Source organism: Garra rufa, chromosome 8 (assembly GCF_049309525.1).
Source record: "Garra rufa chromosome 8, GarRuf1.0, whole genome shotgun sequence".
NCBI classification, from domain to species: Eukaryota; Metazoa; Chordata; class Actinopteri; order Cypriniformes; family Cyprinidae; genus Garra; species Garra rufa.
In genome coordinates, this window is record NC_133368.1 from 6,147,133 (window position 1) to 6,174,412 (window position 27,280).

The window sequence follows — 27,280 nt, forward strand, 5'->3', positions numbered from 1 at the left end:
TGAGGTCATAACAGTTATTACCAGCCTGTTGATAACATTTAATATGCTCTCTGTGTCCTAATGTCCCACAAGAGTCTTGGCTGTTTTACTGCAAATAAACAAAACTACTGTCTGAACTTGAGTGCTTGAATATGAACCACAGATGTTTCAAATGATTATGAAATCATTTCACAAATGTACTGTGATTCGAAACATCATAACAGCGTGAATGCACTTAAGTGGAGGCTCTTTTAGACAACTAAAAAAATCTAATCCAATTTTAAAGCTTAAATCTAAATGGCGTATTTATAGTCTATATTTCTGTCCCTGCATATTAAGCATAGTTTGGAGGATGTAACAAAATTCAGATTTAAATAATAGTATTAGTGTCTCTGGTGCTTTTTTTCCCTTTTGCACTCAACTGACTCAACAAACCTCAATGATGTACAAACAGAACCTAACTAACCGCTGTAAGAAAAACTGACCGTAATCTTACCCACAACAAGAGAAACTTGAAATTATTCTAAGATCACATTAAAAAAAAGGCCTCGTCTCACAGCACTGATAATGACAGAGTGAGAGAGAGCAGAGCGTGTGGTGCTCTGGCTGTTCACTCGACCATTAATCCATGTGGCGAGTGGAACCAGCCTCAGTGTTTTCACTTCAAACGCCTGACGAATTAGATCCCCCTTTGAAGTTAGCTTTTTTGTTTTTTCTTTTGTTTATTTTTCGCCTGTTTTTTAGTGTGCTTAATTCGCCGTCTTTCCATTCTTTCTTCCCATTCATTTGGCTCTTAAAAAAAGTCAATGTCCTTAATTTATGAACTAATTAACATCAGACTGGGCCGGGTGAGAGAGGGCTTACTGCAGCCATGTGAAACACAAATGGCTTCCCAGGTCTTTATGGGAGTGTAGCATCTGTCCCTTTACAATACAACTTTTATCCTGAGAGACGGCACTTTCACTCCGGTTTCCGGTCCTATTTGCAACAGTATTCTCAATCATTTTGAGAAGAAAGAATAAAAAAGTAAGAGACGTTAGAACATTTATGCCATTTAAGTTTTGAACAAATGTTCAATTGAGAATACACTACCAAGCCTGTTTATTTGATCCAAACTACAGCAAAAACAGTAAAATTTGAAAAATATTTTTACTATTTAAATGAACCGTTTTCTATTTGAATATATTTTAAAACATAATTTATTCCTGTGATCAAAGCTAAATTTTTAGCAGCATTATTTCAGTCCTTAGTGTCACATGATCCTTTAGAAATCATACTAATACGCTGATTTGCTGTTCAAGAAACATTTTTTTATTGTTATTATCATCAATAAACAGCTAAGTACATTTTTTTTCAATCTAAAGATCAGCTGAAATAAAAAGTTTTTGTAACATAACATATATATAGACGTTTATTATGTTACAAATGATTTCTATTTCAGATATATGCTGTTCTTCTTTATAGTCAAAGAAACAAAAAAAAATATTCAGCTGTTTTCAACATAATAATAATAAACGTTTTTTGAGCAGCAAATCAGAATATTAGAATGATTTGTGAAGGACTGGAGTAATGATTTTAAATCACAGGAATATATTATATATTGAAATATATTTAAAAAGAAAAAAGTTATTTTAAATAGTAAAAACATTCTAAAATTATGCATTTCGTTATTGATTGCATTTTAGCATCTTCTCCTCCTTCAAATCATAAATGCTACAATCTGGAATTAATTGAGCAGGTTAAGTTTTCCATTAGTAAGGAACACACTATTCTCTGTATAGATTCACATACAATAGTTCTACCACTATCCTGCGTCAACATATTCAGCATATTTAGCTGCACTTATTTATATGCTGACAAAAGCTAAATTCCGCAGTTCATAAAAGGTGTGCTGGTATATTTGTTTGACCCGTTTCTAATTTTCCAATACATCTGGATTCACAAGAATTGAAATTGCAGCTCTTGCATTTCCAAGCTTGCATGTAAGAAAACTACTAGGACTTGTAATATGTGAACCTGGATGACAAAACCAATCATAAGTAGTATGGATATATATTTTAGCAATAGCCAACAACACATTGTACGGGTAAAAATGATCATTTTTTCTTTTATTCCAAAAATCATTAGAATATTAAGTAAAGATTATGTTCCATGAAGATATTTTATAAATTTCCTCCCATAAATATCAAAACTTGATTTTTGATTAGTCATATGCATTGCTAAGAACTTTATTTGGACAACTTTAAAGGCGATTTTCTCAACATTTAGATTTTTTCGCACCCTCAGATTCCAGATTTTCAAATAGTTGTATCTCTGCCAAATATTGTCCTACCTTAACAAACCATAAATCATAACAAACTGATGTATTCAGCTTTCAGATGAGGTTTAAATCTCAATTTCAAGAAATTGACACTTATGACTGGTTTTGTGGTCCAGGGTCACATATAATACACAAGCCAGAACTGTTACAAATTGCTCCAAGTCCTTGAAACTCACAATGTTGCCCAGAGTCGTAAAAATAAAATTGAGTTGAAGGAATGGTTCACCCAAAAATGAAAATTACCCCATGATTTAGTCACCCTCAAGTCATCCTAGGTGTATATGATTTTCTGCTTTCAAACAAATACATACAATTTTATATTATATTAAAGAATATTCTGTCTTATCTAAGATTTATAATGGCAGTGAATGGCTGTTGAGACTTTGAAGTCCAATAAAGTGGATCCATCCATCATAAAAAGTACCCCACATGGCTCTGGGGGTTAATAAAGGCCTTCTGAAGTGAATCAATGCGTTTGTATAAAAAAATATCCATATTTAAAACTTTATAAACTAATCTCTAGCTTTCACTAACTGTCGTATGCATATGCGCATTGACGAGAGAATGGTGTGTTTTTTAATATAACTCCGACTATATTAGTCTGAAAAAAGAAAGTCAAATACACCTAGGATGGCTTGAGAGTGAGTAAATCATGGGGTCATTTTCATTTAGGGTCTTTTTAAGGCCCATTCACATAAAGAATGATACTTCCCAATCAGAGTTTAAAGTGCAAAGCCGCAGACAACATAAAATGTTATTGTGCATTGGTGTGAATGCTAATATAGTTGTTATAGTTATCTTTATAGCTGTCATTCTGTGTAAACAGTTATGCAGCATTTATGACAAAACAAGCAGCATCAATGTGATACATTACACATGACACACTACATCAGTTAGTCATGTATTATAACTACCTGAGCACTGTCACATGCGCCCAAGGCACAACACGTCTAGACCCTCAGTCGGGGAAAACAGGCCATATCAGATGTTTGAAAATGAGGAAAAACACAAGCAAAACTGCGATATGCAAAACATAAAACATGCTAAAATTGAATCCACTTGGCGAGGAGCAGGCACAAGTATTATTCTGCATATCCGACCAGATGTGCGCACAAATCAGGGCTGCAACCGTTTACTTGAAAGGCACAAAAAAGGCTGGGAGGGAACTAGCCATGTGCGTCTAACCTGGACCAAATGTACGCAAAACATCTTGTTTACACGAACCTCCACATGCTGCTCTGTTTAACACTTCACAGGACTGTTATAGACTCCAGTCTCTTCTCCTCGCCACTCCACTAAGTCAGACGTAACATCAATGAAGTACAGTGCCTTAGAAACAGAGAGGTTCAGCAGGGGCAAGGGGTCGTTCCCTTTCGGTCCCTTTTTCCCAGTCTTTGTTTCCGTCTTCAGTTTCTTCCTACATTTACATGTTATTATGTTACATAAAGAGAAGACAATGCCACAGTCAGAAAAATGAATCAATAGAGATTGACTGCCGAAACCGGACAATGTCTCTGGCGACCACTTGCCTTCCGTGATCAACCGCAACTGAATCAATAACCTCCTTTTATGAAGTGTTCCATATAGTGGAGTATGGCAGAAGCACTGCTGGATCCCAGCAGGAAGGGTCATCAACTCCAGCAGTAAAAATGGATGAATGGTTGCTATCAATATTGCTGACTTAGTACTCCAAACCAAGCAGCTTGGTGAAGCGTGCTGCTAAATGTATTGTAAAGGTTGTTTTTGCTAATTAAAACTTAAAAGGCATGAATAGTACTATTAGGAAATGTTTCAAATGATGTACACTGACATTAGATGAAGACTTCAGATATTTAAGTAGCCTAAAAAAACTGTTTTATTCCACATGGGAGCCGCCTTATTGAAATCACATGACCAGCTGTGTTATTCTGTTGAAACTTACTAACACTACTAATAATAACAAAAATAAATTTACCTTCTAAAGCTTTAAATCACTGCTCCAGGTGCTTTAGAAACCATAAACCTCTAGAAGTGATAATACAAACCACAAGGACCCACAGCTCCCATGCCACAGATGGAGAAAAGCAGGCAGATGTAAACCAGCATGGAGCAAACACAAAAAATAGACAGCAGTTAGTAAACAAAACAAGTTTCCCGAAAATCGGAAATTTGCTGAAAATGTATAATTTGTTACTCACATCACAATCCACAGACATCTTTGTTTACAATGGCTATCTCTTGTAAGCAGTGCTTGGTCTGTGCAAATAGCTCTTCTGATTCATACAAGTCAAACTTTTTTTTACTAGAGAAAGTAACATTATGGATAGATGACTTGTTTTTAGCTGTATTATTGTTTTATCAGCTGTTTTGCTGTTATGCTCATTGTCATAATTCCATATTCTCAACTAGAGTTCACGATACATCATTTTAGCATCGACATCGCATGTGAAATAATCACATCTCAGGAGGTACTATGCAGGGCAAAACATATACAGTACATATTTTTGTGTGATTGAAAAAATATTTATAAAGCACAAGTTTGTTGCCTCACAATTTTTGACATGCAGTCTTCTGTGTGTGTCTGATGAAACTAGTGAGGAACTGGACAAAAGCACCAAAATGGAAGATTCGATCACAAAAAAAACACATGGTCAGTTATATGGAAATATTTTGGCTACAGAAAGCATGATGTTGAAGTTCTTTCGAGTTTTCCCTTTGTTTTATAATAACTTCCCTAAATTCCTGTGCACATTTTACTTTTGGCAATCGGCATTACTTGCTTACATGGACAATAACACGGAGTACAGACACTACCATTTCTATTTACATAGAATGCATTGATACAATATTTTAAATTGTTCTCTGATATCTACATAAAAAAAGGGCAAAAATTCTCCAGAAACAGTTTTACAGGTCCATTTACAACCCTAGGATTTGTCCCTAGAATGAAATGGTCTGTTATTACCTTATTTGAATAATAAATTGGCTGTTTCACAGAGAGGCTCATTCAGTAGCTCACACATGGAGGAAAATATATAATTAATCACGGATCCCGAGCCACTATTAATATGCGGGTCATTGAAACTGCTGTTTTGAATGCACAATCATTTTAATTTCACTTTTGAGATTTGTGATTGCCGAGTTATACTAAAGCTGCAGTATTTACCACATATTTTACAAGTTTAAATGCTTGTTAGTGATGCTCAGGATCTGTGAATCATTTGTCATCGTCCGCGCAGTCATCTCTCCTTACTCTGTTTATGTGGTAAGTGAAATCTTATGTACTGCAATGTAACAGGCTACCGCTAGCAAATAGCTAACCATGTCCCTTTAGTCTCTCGCCTTATTTTATTAGAACGCGTTATATGTTTTCCTTGCCTTTCTGAGTATAGACACCAACCCATCCCTGCACTTAACATCCCCTGCACAACCTGGAACATAAAATTGTCCTTGCTTTGTTTCTTCACAATAGCTGCAGAACTTCTGATGATTGGGCTATGGAAATTTTGGGGGCGTAACTATTAATGATCCCAAGACTATAACGTCATAGTCGCTGTTATGTTAGGATTAGCCTATTTTTCAGTGGTCTTTTGCAAACACCAGATTTATATAAGGAGGAGGAAACAATGGTGTTTGAGACTCATGGTATGTCATGTCCATGTACAGAACTGTTATTATTCAACTATGCCAAGGTAAATACAGTTTTACATTCTATGGCACCTTTAAAAATCAAACCAATGGTGGCGGCAACACAGACTATTGCAGCAAACCTACTGCATTATTAATTATTGAATTTTTGAGCAATTCAAGACATCTGATGGACATTCCTAAAAATATATATTCCATCGCAATATACACTGCTGTTCAAAAGTTTGGGACCAATAAGACTTTGTTTTTTTAAAATAAGTTTCTTATGCTCATCAAGGTTGTATCTATTTGAAAAAAAGAAAGAAAAAGAAAGGAAAAAAAATTGCGAAACAACAGTTTTCTATTTTAATATATATATATAAAAAAAATTAAAATATAATTTATTCCTGTGAAGCAAAGCTGAATTTTCAGCATCATTACTCCAGTCTTCAGTGTCACATGATCCTTCAGAAATCATTCTAATATATTGCTTTATTATCAATGTTGGGATCAGTAATTTTTTTCTTTCTTTCCTTTTAAGAAATTAATATTTTTATTCAGCAAGGATCTGTTAAATGGTTAAGAAGTGATAGTACAGACTTATATAAGACTTCCATTTTGAATAAATGCTGTTATTTTTAATGTTTTATTCAAAGAATGCTGAAAAAGTATCACAGGTTCCAAAAATATATTAAGCAGCACAACAGTTTTAACACTGATAAGAAATCAGCATATTAGAATGATTTCTGAATTTACAACCCTGTGACACAGAAGACTTTTAATATTTTAAAGTATATTAAAATAGAAAAACCAATATTAGAAATTGCAATAACATTTCGCAATACCACAGTTTTTCCTGTATTTTTGATCAAACAAACACAGTCTTGATGAGCATAAGAGACTGCATTAAAAAAACATTTAAAATCTTACTAATCCCAATCTTTTGAACGGCAGTGTACATCGCAGAAAAAAAAAAAAAAAAAAGATATCGCAATGTCAGTTTTTTTCCAATATCATGGAGCCCTATTCTGAACGCTCAACAGAAAATAGCAGCCAAAAATACATTTGACAAAACGATGAATATAAAGCTCAAAAGAAACTCAAACTCCTTTCATCTTCAGAACACAAATTTTAGTATTTTTGATTAAATCTGACACAAAAGAAAAGAAATTGTTTGCTTTCTTTGCACACAAAAAGTATTCTTGCAGCTTCATAATGTTTCGGTTGAACCACTGATGTCACATGGACTATTTTAATGATGTCCTTACTACTTTTCTGGGCCTTGAACATTGTAGTTGCATAGCTGTCTATTTAGGGTCAGAAAGCTCTCAGGTTTCATCAAAAACAACGTAATTTGTGTTCTGAAGATGAATGAATGTCTTACAGGTTTGGTACAACATAAGGCTGAATAAGAACCTTCATTTTTGGCAGAATTAGCTATATAAAATAATTTAATAAAAAAAAAAAGTTTACTGACGTCAACCTTTTGAACAGTGGCATAAATCTTGTAACCTATGCAAACCATGCAACAGGTTAAAATCTCAAGAACTAAAGGACATCTTCTCCTTGGTGTTCTCATGAACACACATGCTTGATCGCAAACTACGGAAACTAACCTTCCTCTTCAAGCACATTGCTGGCATGGCAGAAACAGCTTTTAAGCGTGAGCAGCGCCGTCTGTCAAGATGAATGACGTGCATGTGTGCGTGTGCGAGCGCAACGGAACATGTGGTCCGTCAGCTGTCAGTATGGTGTCTGTGTTGCTCTGCTCCCATCGCTTACAAGATCAATGAGCCCCAGCGGGCACCCCACTCCACCCCCTCCCTAAAACACGCTGGCAAACAACTTTAATTTTCTACCATCAAAAGCCACTTGTAATTCCTTTGAAAAGAAACATTTACGACCCTCAAAGTTTCTTATTCGAAAACGCTTTCAACAGAGCTTTCATGTTAGTCATTATTAGCATACTACAATCTTTTCCGTCCTCCCTGCCTTGCCCCTACGACATTATTTGTGCTCTCCATCCTGTTTGCGTTTGAACCGTTTGTTTGTTTTACGAGTCAGGAAATTTAGAGAGACGGAATGCACTTGTGCATTTATTTCAGTGACAACATTCATAAAGCAACACTCATTCAGCTGTTAAGTTGATGAGAAATAGCTCTGATATTTCTGACTCATACTTTCCCCTTGTCATCTGACAGGATGGATTCCCGTCTCACGTGCAGCTCTCACACCACGAGGGCATCAAATGCTGCATGGAGAATGTGGAATCATGGACCAATACCAGAATCAAAACAGCCTCTAGGAATCTACGCATTTAAAAGCCATGGGATTCAAATGTTGATCTATTATTTGTGCCAAAGCGCTTACCTGAGAAACGAACCATGAAGAATGACCAACAGATGTTTCTCGCTGTCTGCGTCCTGTGACTGATATCTGGAATATTACAAGATTTGTTGCACAACTGCGGGGTCATGATGACAGCTACTTCTAAAGTTACAGGAAATCTATGAAATATTAGCTGACATAAAACACACATACATTTAAAGGGATAGCTCACCTGAAAATGAAAATCTGTCAGTAATTTTTCACCCTCATGTCTTTCCAAACATGTAAGACCTTCGTAACTCAACTGACACATTCAAGGTCCAGAAAGGTAGTAAGGACATTGTTTAAATAGTCCATGTGACATCGGTGGTTGAACCACAATGTTATAAAGCTACAATAATACTTTTTGTGCACAAGGAAAGCAAAATAAAGACTTTACGATGCAGGAGCTGGAGTTCTGACATCCATCTTTCTTAGTTCGTGCCTGTTTATTCTGGCTCAAATAAGTAAGGCTGGGCAAAAAAACTGCAAGTCATCCTCTCTGCTGAAACCTTCTGCTTATAAACAAGGTGCAGCGCATCTGGGTTCTATGTCAGAACAAAGAAGAAATGGTTGAATAAAGTTATTATTTTTGTTTTCTTTGTGCACAAAAATTATTGTCATGGCTTCATAAAATTACGGTTGAAGCACTGATGCCACATGGACTATTTTAACAATGTCCTTACTACCTTTCTGGGCCTTGAACGTGGTAGTTGCATTGCTGTCTACGCAGGGTCAGAAAGCTCTTGGGTTTCATCAAAAATATCTTAATTTGTGTTCTGAAGATGAACGAAGGTCTTAAAGGTTAGTAATGACATGAGGATGATTAACTAATGACAGAATTTGAACTTTTTCGGTGAACTACCCCTTTAAGGGTTTTCTCCTCCAATATAAAGTGGGTAAGATACACTGTAAACAAAATCTGTAGAAATTACAGTATTACTGGCAGCTGGTTGCCAGTAACTTACTGTAGATTTAAATTTATGCTATTTACTGGCAACTGTTTGTTCAAAGTTAATTGAACATTAAACATTAACAAGTCTTTATCTTTACAGAATAAAACTAAAATAACAGCCTCATGCAAAGCATTCTGGGAACCAAAATCTGAAGGAAAAAAACAGAAAAAGGTTGATGAAGGTTTCTGGTTCCCAGAATGCTTTGCAGTAGGTTGTTATTTTATAGTTTTATTCTGTAAAGACAAAGACTTGTTAATGTTTAATGTTCATTTAACTTTGAACAAACTGTTGCCAGTAAATAACATAAATTAAAAATCTACAGTAAGTTACTGGAAACCAGCTGCAGAACTACAGCAAATTTTTTACAGTGTAGTTTACTTTTGACTTATCAACTATGCATGACCAAATGATTACAGACATCACGTTCCCATCTTCTCCCAAAACAAACAAACAAACAAACAGAAAAAAAAACAGCAATGTGTTTTTGATGAGAATATCAAACCCTGCACTTGTAAATCATTCATTTTTAGTTGTGCAATAAAAACAAATAACCTTACAAATCTAAAATAAATGTGCTTAACATTTCTGGATAATTATATTTTGCTGAAATACCACAAGTTATTTATCCCTCTCGCACACATATCAGTATCTTCCATGCCGAACCTGCACTCAGCAATAAAAATTGTCCCGCACATAACTCTGTTAAGTCAGGTCCCAAAGATATGTCAGTAATGGTATAAGAGTGCAAACCTTTGGTTAGTGAACTTTATTTTCATTTATCATTTGTGATGCGATCTGGGAAAACCCGTAGGATATCACGCTGGGACATTTTCAGGAAAATAGGTAAAATGTAAATTTTCTGTCAAAATTAGGTTTTCATTGAATTATTATTCTATAGCATCTTGTCTATCATCTCTGAAAATATCTTGGCAAAATTCACTTGTTTAATGCAGAAAAGTGATTTATTGCAGCAAGCAGAAAGACTGTGTCTTTCTTTAAAGAACGTTAAAGAACAGTTAAACTATCAAAAAAAACACACGTAACATTTAGTAAAGATGTTTCAATGGACGTTCTCCACCAGTCCTGTGTAAACTAAGGCACTCAAAGTGTTATTTATTTATTTTTTAATATCGTGAAATGGTGGAGCACAACAACGCAGTCTGAAGTTCTGTAGCTGCCAACTTAAACAATCTTACACGTTTCAATCTGCTCAATCATGGTGATGTCAGTGCCCTAAACAATGTTATAATGTGCGATTTCACATCCAGAGATGAAGGATCGGATGATGCAGTTATTAAAGAGGGGAGTCCGATGAGAGTGTTATATGAAAAGGTGCACATACAGTTGCGCTGTGATTGCTTTTCTAAATGTAAACTAAAAAGTACACTATTCGCGCCATCTAAATGTACAAGGGCTGATCAAAAGTTCAGAGACTATGACCATGATAAACAACAGAAAACAGACGTTAGTCTGTTTGTGTAATGATGCAGTATAGCACTCCTGACTTGACGGACAGCTCTCGTTAAACCTGTTAAGTAAAACCAGTCTCACTTTAAACCGTTTTTTTTTCTCAAAATTCCATTCCTTTAAAAAAAAATGCAATTCCTTTAAATTCCAACTTAAGATTAAGACAGTTTTGGAAAGGGCTTGAACCATGCTTTCATATGGTATCAAAACCTAAAAGAGGTAAAATTTCACCATGTGTTGGGTTTTTCTAGATCGCATCACATTTAGACTTTTCCTGACATCCACAACCCTATTAAAATAGTTTTGGGTCAAAATAGCCCTTATAGGGATAGTTCACTCAAATTTAAATCAAACTCAGTGATGCTGTGAGATCTGATTAAGATCAGATTTTTTCTAATGCCTAATTTTTCTAATCATATCAGATTTGACTTATGGTTTTTGTTGCTCGTTGTGCAATCGGTTGTTAGGTCAGCTGTTGCAACAAGAGCACTTGAAAAAACATTTACTCCTGGAGTTTCGTGCGTAGTGAAGTTTGCATGAAAATTCTGTCATTAATTACCCACCTTCATGTCGTTCCAAACTCGTAAGACCCACACTGTAAAAAGTTTCAACCAGTTCCAACTTAAAAACTTAAGTTTAGCAGCTGCCTTAAGATTTTAAGTTAAATCAACTTAAGCCATTTAAATTTACAAGTTATATCAACTCATTTTTATTGTAATAAGTTAAAATGACTTGTAGTTTTAAGCTGATTTAACTTAAAAACTTAAGGCAGCTGCTGAACTTAGGTTTTTAAGTTGAATCTGGTGTAAACTTTTTACAGTGCAAGAGCTTTCTGACCCCGCAAAGACAGCAACATAACTGAAATGTTCCCAGGTTCAGAAACGTAGTAAGGACATTGATAAAACAGTGGTGACATCAGTAGTTCAATCATCATTTTATGAAACTATGAAAATACTTTGTTTGCAAAGAAAACAAAAATAACAATTATATTTAACAATTTTTCTTCTCCGAGTCATAATCATCCACTATTACCGAGAGTACCACTACACATGCGTTGTTAACGAGCAAAGAAATAAACACTCTTGAAAACGGTGGAGGAGAGTTGTCAAATAAAGGCGTTATTTTTGTTTTCTCTGCGCACAAAACGTATTCTTGTAGCTTTAAAAAATGAAGGTCCAACCACTAATGTCACAATGTCCTCATTGCATTTCTGGGCCTGGAAACACTTCAGTTGTGTTGCTGTCCGTGCAGGGTCAGAAAGCTCTTGGGTTTTATCAAAAATATCTTATTTTGTGTTCTGAAGATGAACTAAGGTCTTATGGATTTGGAACGAAACGAGGGTGAGTGATTAATGACAGAATTTTCATGCAAACATAGTTCACTTTGCATGAGACTCCAGGAGTGAATGTGTTGTTAAGTGCTCTTGTTGCAACACCTGACCTAACAACCTTTTGCACAACGACAAACAAAAAGCCCAAATCAAATCTGATTCAGACTGAGAAGCATTAGGAAAAATCTGATCTTAATCAGATTTCAAAGCACTGATTTTGATGCCTGTCTGAACAAGTCCCAAGAGTCAAAGAGTGCATCTCAGTCTAATAAATATTTGGCATTCATGGATAGTTATGTAATTCCACGCACCATACTTCATACAGTGCAAAACTTGGCGAAACATCTATTCATTTGCCAGCTCATGCTTTAGGAGTCCAAACGCTAATGTTCCAGTGAGTTTAATGAGTTCTATCTGGCCAGTAGTGAGAGGGATGAGATGCTGAACCGATGACAGCTGCTCTATAAAAGTAAATCTCCCCTCATGCCTGTACTGTGAGAAAGCGCTCACTCCCTATGAGTGTACTGGCACGCTGACCTACCTCATGCTTCCTGCTGCGCTCCAAACACATTAACGCAGCAGGAATGTGTGGCCATCGTGTGTAAGTGTGAAGGCGGTTGTTTGAATGCTGGGTTGCGGTTCTCATAGACTTGACATGATACTGGAGAGGCTGTGAATACGAGTGCAAATGTAGGAGAGGATGAGAGAGATACAACAATTTACTTGTCCTCCCTTACCATCTTCTCTTCTTTCTGCCAGCACAGCTTGTCAGCAGTGCTTCCTCTATTGAAATGACAAATCACAGCTTCCATCTCTAAACACTCTCAGCCAATCGATTATCTCAAGCGGAGGAAAAACACAGGAGGTTGCATAAACCATGTTTCCTGAACTACAATTGAGGTAGTGTCGCTATTAAAGCACCAAAACAAAATAAATTTAAGCCATGCTACATAGGCCTGTGAGAAAAGGAAACAACCTTCTGTCCTGGATCAGACCAGCAGTCCAAAAGTGAATCTAGCAGCTCTGTGTAGAGACCAGCGCTGTGCAAGAGGCCACCATCTCCCTCAGGACACTGGAGTAAAAGCAGCTTACAGCTCCATATTCATTATTTACATCTCTCTCACTATGATTAATTCACAGGGGGCGTTTACTTGGAAATAAGAGGGAATACTAAATCATATTCCTAGAAGCTTGTCATGTGTAGTGGAGGTTATATGATCTGTGGTTGCATCTTACATCACTGGTATCATTGCATTGTAGTTAACAGTGGCTCAAGCTTGTACGGTGTGGTATAACATCACCACAAACAAGCTATTGTTACACACTAATCTATTCTGTACAATAACTGAGCATTTGTATTCCTCAGCTAATCAGAAAGGTTTGCGTGAGAGCAGAGTATTAAAAGTTTTACTGTGTATTTGAAAAGACTTGAATGTATATGCAAGACACCAATAACAACATTATTCATTATCAATGCTACTATTCCACTACGGAGAGCACTCAGAGATAAAATTGTAACTAAAGCTCATGGAGGTTTTTTTTTTTTTTTTTTTAAAGTAGACTGTCTGACACAAGCTTGGTAGGAAATTAATTTTTCACATTTTAATGCAAGCTCTTCGTCTTCTTCAGTCAGTCAGACACTCTTGCCTTATAACATCGGCCCTGTCAGTCTGCTGACTTGGGGTCAGCAGACATGCAGGTGGGGTTGAGAGAGATATCTGGTAAAATCTTAAAATGTTTTTTATAGCTGCAGTCTAGACCTATAAAATATGCAGCTTCTCTTATGCATAAAAAGCCAAGGTCTGTTATGAAACTAGACGGCGCAGACTGATGATATTCACAGCATTAAACTACTTGGCACAAGCTGATTAGTTCATGTTGCATATGTAGCCAATGAGTTTGCTGCTTTACATTTAAATGGCTGGTTAGCATTCACTGGAGCAGTTTGCAGCACGCTTTCAGAGTTTCTCTGAAACCCTCTACCTCCCCAGCTCCACCTGTATAGATCTGCTACGGTTTATTACAGATGCAGTTTGTGTAGCAGCAGTATGTCTTAAATACTCATAGCTAGGGGTGTGACGATATCTCGTGGCACGAGAACGTGACATATCATGGCAAAATATTTTGCAGTGTTTACATTAGAGCTGCATGACTACTCCTTAAAATATCACGATCTCTATTCAAACACCCATGCGATCTTATTCATGAATGACAACGATTCAGCGGTGTCTATTACAAGGGTTTCACGCGCTCCACTGACGCTTACGATGTGGAAGTTATTGAAGACAATCAAATCTGCATTCTTACTGCTGCTGTTTCAGAAAGCAACACTAACAGTCTTTTTAACCACATAATCATTAATATTTCTTTGTTACAGACATGTAAATAACATAGGTACTGGGATAAAAGCTTATAGTTTGGGTATAAACACTTATTGTCTACAGTAGCGATCAAAACAAAAGTATCTTCTAACACGTCTGTAGAGTAACGTTTATCCTCTTCGCCAGGAGGTGGCGACAACTGCACGTTTAAAAAAAGTATTTGTCATTGAATTAAACATTCAAGAGATTCCAATAGTAAAACAAGCCTTTATTAATTGAGACACTGGCTCCTTCATTTTTTTTAAATTTTGTTCAAATATAGACTTAAGCAATGAACATTCTGTCAGAACCACTAGTAAATTACGTAATTGTTTAGATTTCTATTCCTTTTTTTCTTCAGAATGGAGATCTCCAGTTTATAAAAGAAAATAGTTTTTCAATTTATCCAGAATCATGCAGCATTAATGTACATGTTTATATAATATAATATAATATAACTCATTAAAATAGAAGTTTAATTTCATAAAGTACAAGTTCATATCAAAATGCACCTACATTTTTGTTGAATAAAATAAAATTTTCCCCTATATATTCCATCACTGAGGATTTCTTTTAAAAAGTTTAAAAATCTCGTCTCGTCTCGTTCTCGTGAACCCAATCTCGTGTCTCGTCTCGTCTCGTGAGATAAGTGTCTCATCACACCCCTACTCATAGCACTTTATCGATGTATGTATTGGCAGTAGCAAGTTCCTGTACTTGCTTTGAAGCAGCAATAATCCACAACAACAGCAATAACCAACAGCAGCAATTCAGCACCGTAGCCATGCTAAAATCGTAATACAACTTGGCTTGATCATGATAGAAATGACATTCAATTTAAAAACAGGAAGAGAAATATAGGTGACAATGTGACCTGTGACACAAAGCTGAACTCATCTTACTCACTCCCATACATCGTGGAAAGATTTTGGTTTCGTATTCGCATGACTTGGTCAAATTCATATAGATTCATTTTGTAATGTCTTTTTCAGGGTTTCTGCAAGTTTTATGAAAGTAAAAAAAAATTGGAATAAATTGAAGGGAACACAATATGTTATCTACATTTACATGTCTTGTACTTCCAACAGATCTCCATTACTTTATAAAAAAAAAAAAACCTTGAAGCTTGAATAGCTCTGCTTGAAACACTAGAATATGGAAATTACTTTTACTGTACCCACTTATCACTAGGGCTGCCCTTGACTAAAGATTTTTTGGTTCGATTGATAGTCGTTCATCTTAAGCATTAGTTGCACATTTAATAATAAACAATAAAAATCATAATAATAAACCTTTAATTACCTACATAGCCTAATAAGCACTCAAGCAGTCACAAATCGCAGATATAATAATTACAAATGCGTCAGGGAAAAACAGCAAGCAGACTGCATTAACATTTTAATAATTTGTATTATAAATAAACTTTTTTCGGTTTAAGAGATCGTCGTCTCTGCAGTAGTACTGCGACTGTATGCATGTTTCATACAGATTACATAATCTGAGAATATTTGTTTTCTATTTGAACTGGTTCATCTAAAAGTAGACATTTCACTCTCTATAGATATATTTTTCATGTCTGTAAGGCAAGTACACACAGTTTTGAAGTTTCACGCTCAAGTTCACAGACCGAGAAGGCAGAAAGAGCATCCTGTTTGCTTTCATTATAGAGTGTACACGAATACACGTCGAGTCTTTACAGATTCAAAAGATGTACTACTTTTATCTGTATGACTAAAAATGACAGTATTTTAAGAGCAAGTGACCGCACCGGCGCCTCCGTCTGTCATGCAGTGAGTGCGCCGTTAACAATCTGTCCGTTACAGACTGCGTGACTTTGCCACCTCCTGTGTAATTTTTTTTTCCGAGACTAAGCAATTAATGAAATAAAACGCCTCTTCTCGTCTCTTATCACCAGTGTTGGGCACGTACCTTTAAAAAAGTAATTAGTTATAGTTACTAGTTACTTCTCACAAATAGTAACTGAGTTAGTAACTAAGTTACATCATTATAAAAGTAACTAATTACCACGCAAAGTAACTATTGCGTTACTTAAAATCTAATTTAATATAACTATAAAATAAATATAAAACATTGTACACTAATCTACACTATTTTAATGTTGTTGTGGGACAACGTGAGAGACAACTATCAAATTCAACATATTGTTATAAATATTATCATTACTATAGTGGAACAATAAAGCACAATAGATGGTTTAGAACTTTAAATATTTATTACACAGACAGAACACTAATTTTGTGGCGGCATGTGGCGATGTGAGGTGCTTCAGTAGATTAAAATTACTTATCACCGACGCAGAGAGACTCTTTTTTTCCTGGGCATAAGTTGCACGTTACATAAACATTTTTGCCTTTCACCTCAGCGAGGGAAAAGTAGTGCTTATACTTCAAGTTTGCAAAAGCTACCTTTGAACTTGTTGGACTTGCCATTGTTGTGACTCCTGGATGTTGGTGTGTGCGACTGATCGTGCGTGTGCTTGTGTGTGAACACCCGCACTGCTCTGCCTCCGATTGGCAAACAATAGAAATTTACTCAATCTAAGCCAATCATCGCGTTCTCAGTTACACCACGTTTACAGACACAACAATCATCCTCATTGGTTATGTATCCCGCTCCGGCCCCGAAACACCCCCCCCCCCCCCCAGAAAAAGAGGTCCTATGGCTGAGAGAGAGACGCTGCTCGCATGAAAACCACTTCAGTGTTCTCAGTTATAACGCACATTTTATTGTCAGTAACGGTAACGACATTGTAACCGGGGAAACAGTAATTTGTTTGATTACTCGTTACTGAAAAAAGTAGCGCCGTTATTCCCATCACTGCTTATCACACTGCAAGTGATGTTCTTCCTCAAGATTTTTATTTTCCAGTGCAAATGTCTAAACATCCTAAACTCAAGATACATGCACTTGAGAGGCAAAATGGCAAAACAAGAAGTATTTTATATGAGAGACTGACCAAAATTAAGTTTACGGGTAAAATATGATTTTATATGAATATTGATAATATATTGATTCAAACAGAAAAGTAATTTTTGTAAACCACTCAGATATTTGATCTTGTTTTATGCAACTTAGTTAATTTTGTTCAGTTTCTCAGAAAACAAGAATTAATATCTTAATTGAAAGATATTTAGATAATTGTACTTGAATACACATTTTGGTTTTCATTTTTTTGCAATGCATGCAACATTTATGAATTATGCCATGACTTTGAATTTAAGACTTTCTGCTCTGATTAAAGACATTTTTAAGTCTTTACATTGTGGAAGGGTGAATTAAGACTTCAAGGCAGGGGTCCCCAAACTTTTTTCTGAGAGGCCACAAAATTTTCTTTTCTTTAATGGGGGGACGGGTCGGTTTATAAAAGAAAATACCATGGGCCGGACTGACTACTAGTAGTACTATTATTATTTTATTTTGATTTTACCTGTATTTATTTGACCTTTTAATGCTAGAATAGTTTATTTTGTTATGCACCAAACAGACAACTGATTATTTCTTTTCAAAAGATATACAGGTGTATCTCAATAAATTAGAATGTCATGGAAAAGTTAATTTATTTCAGTAATTCAACTCAAATTGTTAAACTTGTGTATTAAATACATTTAATGCACACATACTGAAGTAGTTTAATTCTTTGGTTCTTTTAATTGTGATGATTTGGCTCACATTTAACAAAAACCCACCAATTCACTATCTCAACAAATTAGAATATGGTGACATGCCAATCAGATTATCAACACAAAACACCTGCAAAGGTCTCCTGAGCCGTCAAAATGGTCTCTCAGTTTGGTTCACTAGGCTACACAATCATGGGGAAGACTGCTGATCTGACAGCTGTCCAGAAGACAAGCATTGACACCCTTCACAAGGAGGGTAAGCAACAAATATTCATTGCCAAAGAAGCTGGCTGTTCACAAAGTGCTGTATCCAAGCATATTAGCAGAAAGTTGAGTGGAAGGAAAAAATGTAGAAGAAAAAGATGCACAACCAACCAACAGAACCGCAGCCTTGAGAGGCTTGTCAAGCAAGAATCCACTTTGTTTTTTTGAATCACATGTCAAACTCTGCCTTCATAATTTTCAGCGCTTCCACAGACTTTTCAACTGGGAATGGGGCCACTGGTTTCTCAGCTGAAAAACTTTGGGAAACTGGGATATGAGCGAAGTCTTGCTTTCACACCTGTCCCACAAGCAGTGCTAGTTTCACCTCAAATGCTATTGAGTCATTTTGTCATCACTCTGAATTTTCTAGCTGTCTCGCGCATCACCTGTTCAATTGCGATGACACATTATGTTGAATGTACCATTCTGTTGGTGAATTTAACAAATAATTAGGCTATGTTAATAACTAAGGGAAATTTTAGTTTGAAAGCCAACCTTTATAATCAAATACCGATATGATATAAGTAAAACATATTTAAAAATTTTCTTTTTCATTTTTCTGACATTGTTCAGAGGGCCGGTCCAAATGTGGGGGCGGGCCGCATTCGGCCCGCGGGCCTTAGTTTGGGGACCCCTGCTTTAAGGCCTTTTTAAGGCTTGCAAAAAAATTAACTTTTTGAAGCTTGAAAATGTTAATTACTTAAACCTTTCAATAGATGGACAACATTTATGAGAAAATTAATAATATACTCATTTGTGTTTTAAAGATGAACAGAATGTTCAATATTAACAAAATGTTACAACCCTTCTCTTACAATCTTACAGATTCTGCTTTGGTAATTTTATAACATTTTCTATAGAAGCTTTACTATAGAAAACTGACCATAAAACTGTCTCTGTTTTCATGTTTCCTGACCTTAGATATGTCCTGACCGTCGATGAGGATGCAGCCACTCTGCACGTCATAAAAACGGAAAAGCAAACGGATGATGGTGCTTTTTCCTGATCCAGATGAACCAACCTGTTAAATAAGACATTGGCAAGATTGAAAGTCTTGCATCTTTACACACTTTCTTATTCTATAGACGTATTAGTACACTATATTCTCAAATAAACAATTCAGATCATTTTACCAGTGCAACTGTCTGACCAGGCATTACTGTGAATGAGACTTCACTGAGAATTTCTTTCCTGTAGACAAAAAACAGGAAATAATTAAAAGACGCTAACTCAAAAACACATAGATATTAAACGCACTGTTACATTAGAATGACTCACCCAGCAGTGTAAGTAAAGCACACATTTTGGAAATCAACCCTTCCTTCCGTGAACAACAGGTCTACCGCATTCACAGCATCCTTTACCTATAGCAGAGGGGAATCTGGAAATTAGAAAGGACACAGGAGACACACAGAAATTCATGGCACTGGGCTGACAGTGAATTAAGCAAACCTGAAGAATGCATTAAAACTGAAACCATGGCAAAAATACTGAGGCCTCTTTCGGGTAAAATTCAAGAATCAGTTTGCAAATTAGCTCCGACAGCTTTTGCGAATATATAAAAAGAAATGTGAAGATCAAATAAGGGTTTTAGTAAGATTATTTGCATATGAATAGAATCTAAAGGGACTGGGAGTGTCGAGGAATGGCCGGCTGTTGGTTGTGTGACTTTGCGGAGAGGGTTCCCAAAGGACGGGGGTAACTTGAGTCAGTGCAGGAGGTCATGACAATAAATCAACACTCACTGGTCAACAAGACCAACGCTGGCACGTCCAGAGGGGCCACATTGTGGCTTCTAGAAACTGACTAGACAAGTACTTGTTCTGTACAAACTAGTCAACTAGTAAAAGTACTTTTTTAAAGCGAATTACCGTTGACTTGACTACAAAATGACTCCATGTGGCCACTTACCTCCTTTTCCTCTGTTAGCAGATCAAACATGCTCTCCATGTCAACAAATGCACTTTGGATCATTCTGTAAAAACACAACAGTGAAATAAATAAGTCAAGGAGCAAACAAAAAAAAAAATCTCTTAAGAACTTGAGAATTTAACACCTAAGAACATTTTTACAAACTTCATAAATAAATGTATTCATAATATTTTTGTTAAGAAGATTTTCTTGAATCTGTTCCCAGATATTTATTTTCTAATCTCACCTATAATATGTACCAAACCAGTTGAGTGGAGTGTAGAGCTGGATAATGTAGGTTCCAAAGAGAACATAGTCACCAACCTATTATAAAGCATGAACAACAAAAATTATCCTCAAGACTAATAGAAACTAGATTTCCAAACGTTATAATCGGTGATCACTGTACTTGAAACTTGTCCACTGTAACATAGTATGCACAAAGCAGGGATCCGGCCAACAGCCCCAATCCAATAATCAGGTTCTGGGTTTGGTTCAAGAGGGCGAGGGAAGCATTGGTCTTCCATTCACAAGCCTGAGCAGAAATTGAATTTAACTCAGCATCGCTCCACTCCTTATAAAGTCCTAGAATGTTAATGGGATAGTTCACCCAAAAATTAAAATTCCTTACTACCTTCCTAGGCCTTGAATGTGGTAGTTGTGTTGCTATCTAAGTAGGGTCAGAAAGCTCTTAGATTTCATCAAAAATATCTTAAGGTCTTACAGGTTTGCAGAAAAAGGAGGGTGAGTAATTAATGACAGAATTTTTATTTTTGGGTTAACTATCACTTTAAGTGATCACCATTACCTGATATTTCAGAATAGCATCCTCAAAGCGCCTGACTTCAAAACCCTCCGAGTTATAGTACTTCACCTGAATGCAGGGACAAATGTTGTTATATTTCAATGTTAATACTGTTAACAACACTCCATGGCCAATCTAGGCCAACTTGGCTATTGCATTTGGTCACTTACGGTTTCAAAGTTCAGAAGTGAATCCACAGCTTTTGACTTGGCAATGTTGTCCTGGGTGTTCATTTCCCGCCTGTACTTGGTCCTCCATTCAGTGATGATGATGGTGAGAGCTGAAAACAAATGTCAAATTGAACTAGACATCTATATGTTTCTGTGGACTGTCATATTCTATAAAAATACACTGTAACAATTTCAAAATTATGACTTTGCAACATTATTGAGAACACTGCTGTGTACTGAAACCATTCAAAAGCTTGGGACCAGTAATGTTTATTTAGAATATTATGTAAGGAATAATTGACGACGGGCCGTAGAATAATGCCGTAGAATAATGCACACCCGAGGTGGTGATGCGGTCACGACGCGAAGCGGGGGGTGTGCATTATTTTCGTAGAATTCTATGGACCGAAGACAATTATTCCGCTTATACTACGGTCACCACACCTCAAGACATCGATCAGATGATATATTTCAAGACATTCGTCTCGTTTTGCAAACGTTATGTGTGCGCGTCTGTGAGGTGAGTGAGAGAGGGCAAGAGAAATAGAGTTTGTGCTTTCCGTACATAATAAAACGTAATATATTGTGGAAAAAAACATGGAAATAATCTGTCGTTTTTATCCTGATGTTTACTGTATTTATTAGTTTGGCCAGTGTCATTGTGGGTTTTAGTTATTTTGCTGTTTTGGGCTGTAAGGACCTTTGAAATAACTGAAATCGTCTGGCGAAGTGATATAGACATGCACTGCGGTCTAAAGCTGCCTGGAACTACGTTCGCCGTGCGTTTCCCTGAATATAATGCACACCTCTAGAAGGTTCGTCAGCCAATCAGATTCAAGCATTCAACGGCCCTGTAGTATAAATAATAATAATATAGAACGTATACTTTAACTTTAATATAGAACGTATACTTTTATTTTGAAAGTACACATTCAACTGATCAAAAGTTAAAGACATTTAAAATATTACAGAAGAATTTCAAATCAATGCTGTTTCTTAATCATTTCTATTTCAAATAAATGTGGTTATTTTTAACTTTCTATTCATTAAAGAGTCATGGAGAAATGTACAGCACAACTGTTGTTAACACTGCTAATAATAATAAATAATAATAACTTCTGAAGGATTATGTAACAATGAAGACTGGAGTAAGGATGCTGAAAATTTAGCTTTGCATCACAGGAATATATTATAATATATATAATATAATATATATATATTAGTACATTAAAATAGAAAACTGTTATTTTAAAATGTAATAATATTTCATTGATTTTTTCAGCATTTTTGATCAAATAAATGCAGCCTTGGTAAACATAAGTGAAAGTTTCAAACTTGAATTGTAGTGTACTAACAATAACTTTCAGAAATTTGTGATTCATCACATTAACAAAAAATATCAGATTTGAATTGTTAGTATTTTAATCTATCAGCATCCATAATATTAAAATAAGTGTGTCTGTGCTACTTACTGAGGTAGAGAAACATGCAAATGAAGACAATGAGGCCGAACCAGGCACTGAAGTACGTCACAAAATAGATGATGGCAATGACGATGTCAGCAATAGTGGGAACAATGCTGAACACAATATAGCTGTAAAACAAATCAATGAACATCATTGTCGTCAACCATTTTTACTGCATATCTAACTAACCATGCTCTTTAAAACAGCAAGCATGGTGATTCTAAAATAATCGAAGGAAATCATCAGACCTTAACAAATTGTTGACTGAGGATGTTCCACGGTCAATGCTGCGCAGGACATCTCCAGTACGTCGGCCCAGATGCCAGCGCAGCGAGAGGTCATGCAGGTGAGCGAAAAGACGGACCTGCACCACACGGCTGGTGTACTGCTGGACATAAGTCCACAGGAAGTTGCGCAAGTTACTGACAAACCCTGATGTCCCTAAGAGAAGAGAAACAGTTAATGAGTACAGAATAAGAAAGCTTTAGTGTTTAAAAACATCCTAACAAATTCACTTCGAATGTCAACCCTCACCTACCCCTCCTCCCTGCAAGAACTTAAGGAAGACGTAAACACAGACCGTGATGGCCAAGATTCTCCAGCTTTCCATTGCTGACAGCTGGTTCACTAGATTATAATTGGAAAAAACAGAGAACATGTGAATGCATCTACTTGCACTGGTTCAACAGGCAAATATTATTGTTTTGTGTCAGGATTTACTTTCAGAAATCATTCTAATATGCTGATTTGGTTCTCAGAAACAGTTTTTATTATCAATGCTGACAGCATGCATGCTGCTTAATATTTGAGGAAACCATGACTTTTTTTTTCATGACTTTAAAGGAGAAGTTCACTTTCAGAATGAAAATATCCTGGTAATTCACTCACCTCCATGCCATGCAAGATCAAATCTTTCTTTCTTCTGTCGAAAAGAATTTAAGGTTTTTGAAGAAAACATTCCAGGATTTTTCTCTATATAATGGACTTCAATGGGACCAGGTTGAAGGTCCGAATTGCAGGTTCAATGCAGCTTCAAAGGGCTCTACACGATCCTAGCCAAGAAATAAAGGTCTTATCAAGCAAAATGATCTGCCGTTTTCTAAGAAATATATTATTTTTATTAGGGATGCACCGAAATATAAATTCTTGGCCAAAGCCGAAGCAGAATAAAATTAAACACTGGGCCGAAGGCCGATTACTGAACAACTGCCAACTGAAAAAAAAAACAATTATTATAATATTCTTTGGCCATTTTTAAGACCCACTTCTTGAATCAGGCATGTGTTTTTAATGTACAAATAAATGCAGTCTTGCTTCTCATTTTTTTATTTCACAGAACAACAGTAAAATCACAAAACTAACATTTATGTACCCTGGCTAAGGAGCTCATGCAGCGCTGTCAGAATAAATACAATTTGTGTGTGTATTAGACAACATAACGTTCTGTAGTTTATTTACTAATGGTTTAAGGCTATTTTGAGATTTCAGTCATCATACAGTAACCAGCAACAAACAACCCTTTCTCTTCTCATAGAAGACATGCGATGCAGTACTGTCAGTGCTTGTAATAATTTTTGCATCTTTCTCTGACAGTTTTAAATGCTTCCACACTGCCGACATGTTTGCTCCATTTTAATATGTGCCTCTATTGGATCGTGTCACATCATTGTTCTGTATAATTTATTCTGCCTTTTCGATGATTCGGCCGAACATCGAAAGAGCTTTTTTGCTATTTTTGGCTGAATAATTACGGTTGCCAAACATTCGGTGCATCCCTAATTTTTATATATTTTTAACCACAAATGCTCATCTTGCACTAGCTCGACTTCACACATTACGTAAATATGCACACATGACGTAGGCAGAAGTACCGACCCAGTGTTTACAAAGCAAATGTGCAAAGAAAGTCAAGTGCCCTTTACAAAATAAGGCAAAACAACGATATTGGATGATTTAGAAGTTGAAAATGAGAATATGACCTGGAGGTTTTCACCCTACCCTACCTTTTTGAACCGAAGTTACTAAACTAACTACTTTTCTAACATGAATATGCAATTCGAAAACATGCATGTGCATCGCAGAGCTAGTGCAAGACCAGCATTTGTGGTTTACAGTTATATAAATGTTTATATTTTAAGAAAATGACAAATCGTTTCGCTAGATAAGACCCTTATCCTCAGCTAGGATTGTGCAGAGCCCTTTAAAGCTGCATTGAAACTGCAATTTGGATCTTCAACCCACTGATCCCCATTGAAGTCCACTATATGGAAAAAATCCTGGAATGTTTTCCTAAAAAAAAGAAAAAGACTGATAAAAGACTGAAAAAAGAAAGAGATGAACATCTTGGCAAAGTAAATGATCAGGAACTTTTTTTGTAGCCACTTTAAAAACAACAACCTCACTGACCCCAAACTTTTGAACAGTAAGATTTTTGCTTTACTATCGCTTTAATTGTATGTACATCCCCAAGGCTCTGTGTAGGAAGCACATCCTGAGAACACATTTCACTGCTGTGTTTTCCAATTAATGAGTGTGTGCAGATCATCTTCCCTTTAATCACACATAGACAATAAAACTTTAACATCCTGAGTCATGCATAACTACATGACAAATTTTAACAGCTGCCCAAAACTGCCATCTCACAGACTTATACGTGAATCCACAACAACAACAGGGAAAAAAAAAAAAAAAAAAAAAAGTATGAGCCAGGAGCCACAGCATAATGTATCTAAAGAGCGAAACACATTGGCCTGTCCTGGGAGCTGAGAAAGATCCTCAATCCGATTCATTTACATTCATGGCCGTTTTGATTGTGCACTTGGAATCAAATGAGGAAAGAAAAAGTGGAGGGTTGAAGCAAAGAAAAAAAAAAATCAAAACAATACAAGAAAATGCCCAGGGCAAAAGCAAAAACTCTCTTCCTCTCTGTTGAGCTGGGGGCGTAGAAATGGATGGTGAGAGAGCTGATTTTTATCCTTGGCATGGGGGCAGAGAGAGCTGCGGACAAAAAGGCCCTTGTACCAGCGTGTTAACTCGGCTAAAAGCCCCTAATGCCCCCTAATCGTGACTGGCAGGGTTGGTGACCTCCCCTATTACCCCTCTCAATCTCTCTCTGCCACACAAAAGCTCACTTTTCTCCCAGCGCGGCTTTCATGTGCCTCCAAATGCAAAGCTGTTACTTGTTTCTGATAATGAAGCACATACACACCACCAACTTCAGGAAGAGATCAAATGAACAACGTACACTTAAAGAACGAGGACGATAAGAGAGAGAATGAATGAATGAATCAAAACAGGGAATTTCAAAAATGGGGGTGAAAGTAAGACGAAAAAAAGAGAGGCAGAGAATGAAGGGTGGAAACAAAGTCTTGAGTCTTGAGTTTAGCATAGTTGGGTTTTGTCCCACGTTTCTTTTGTAAAAGTTCGATACTTCTTGGCTTATGTGAACCAAAGGCTTTGACTTCTCTGAGAGGTTTTGGGGGCTGCTCACCCATCCAGCTGGCCCACAACAACAAGGGGCTGAGAAAGCTGGCAAGGGAGGGGCAATCCGACTTCATAAGCATAAGAACACTCCCGCATATACATGCTTGACTTGTTTCAAAACTGCCTTTATACGTAGTTTTTTGTCAACATATACTCTTCATCATGTTTTTAGATATTTTATTTCTATTCCAAACCAATTAAAATGCCTCATGCATTTTTTTATGAACAAACAAATTTAATAATTTATTCCTTAACAAAAAACTACTGATCATCTTTAAAAAAGAGGAAAAAAACAGCATGTTGACCATCCCACCTTGCCAGGTAACAGGGCAAATGTTGAAAGCTGCTGTCCTCTACTGGTCATGTATGGTAAATGCTATAAAATGCTAAAAGATAGCTAGATTTTTAAGTTTTATTCATTTATTTTTATTAAGGGGCCAGATTTTACCATTTTAAATTAAATATAAGACCACATAACAAAACAGTATTTAATTTTCTTTATATCGAATCATTCAACTGAACCAAATGCCTATTTTTTTTTTTTTGCTAAAACTCATCTAGCAATTTCTAGCATTTGCTAGTAATTGGCTGCACATTTTGATATACACTACCATTCAAAACTTTTTAGTCAATAAGATTCGCTTTTAAACGTGTTAATACTTTTTTCAGCAGATGATGCATTAAACTGTTCAAAAGTGACAGTAAAGAAATGTAATCATTTCCATTTCATTTAAATGCTGTTCTTTTTCTATTTTTCAAAGAATCCTAAAAAAAAATTTCTTAGACATTGGGAGTGTTTTCTTTAATGTCAAAGATGATTTCTCATTTAAAATGGTCTGTTCTACAGTGAAAAAATGTCTTTTTCAGCAAATTTTGTATGCATGCAAATTGTAAAATATCCAAGGTACACATTTCTAGTGTGCAGTTAATTCACATATTGCATTTTCAGAAAGTTTTGAAATAGTTTTCCTCTCCCCAAATTTGTCACTATCGAAACACAGTAATATATAATTTAATAAGAAGGGTTGTACTGAACTATTAAGATTTTGTTCACATCTACCTTGTAAATATATATTTAGCTATTTTATTAAAACTTTTTCACAAGTAAAATCAATAACAATTACAATTTTAACAATATTTCAAGTGTGATTAATG

General features: G+C 36.0%; 1 protein-coding gene across 1 annotated transcript in view; it reads right to left on the bottom strand.

Annotated features, from left to right (window-relative positions):
* abcb6b (ATP binding cassette subfamily B member 6 (LAN blood group) b) overlaps positions 1–27,280 on the bottom strand; it is a 45,944-nt gene that overhangs the window by 17,364 nt on the left and 1,300 nt on the right. Inside the window, exons 3-13 of the mRNA XM_073845840.1 lie at positions 23,177–23,269; positions 22,891–23,083; positions 22,649–22,770; positions 21,177–21,286; positions 21,010–21,075; positions 20,611–20,736; positions 20,449–20,525; positions 20,202–20,265; positions 19,569–19,654; positions 19,424–19,481; positions 19,207–19,311 (exon numbers count right to left, since the gene is read on the bottom strand). Coding sequence (XP_073701941.1) covers positions 19,207–19,311; positions 19,424–19,481; positions 19,569–19,654; positions 20,202–20,265; positions 20,449–20,525; positions 20,611–20,736; positions 21,010–21,075; positions 21,177–21,286; positions 22,649–22,770; positions 22,891–23,083; positions 23,177–23,269 — 1,100 coding nt within the window. The remainder of the gene's footprint in view (positions 1–19,206; positions 19,312–19,423; positions 19,482–19,568; positions 19,655–20,201; positions 20,266–20,448; positions 20,526–20,610; positions 20,737–21,009; positions 21,076–21,176; positions 21,287–22,648; positions 22,771–22,890; positions 23,084–23,176; positions 23,270–27,280) is intronic.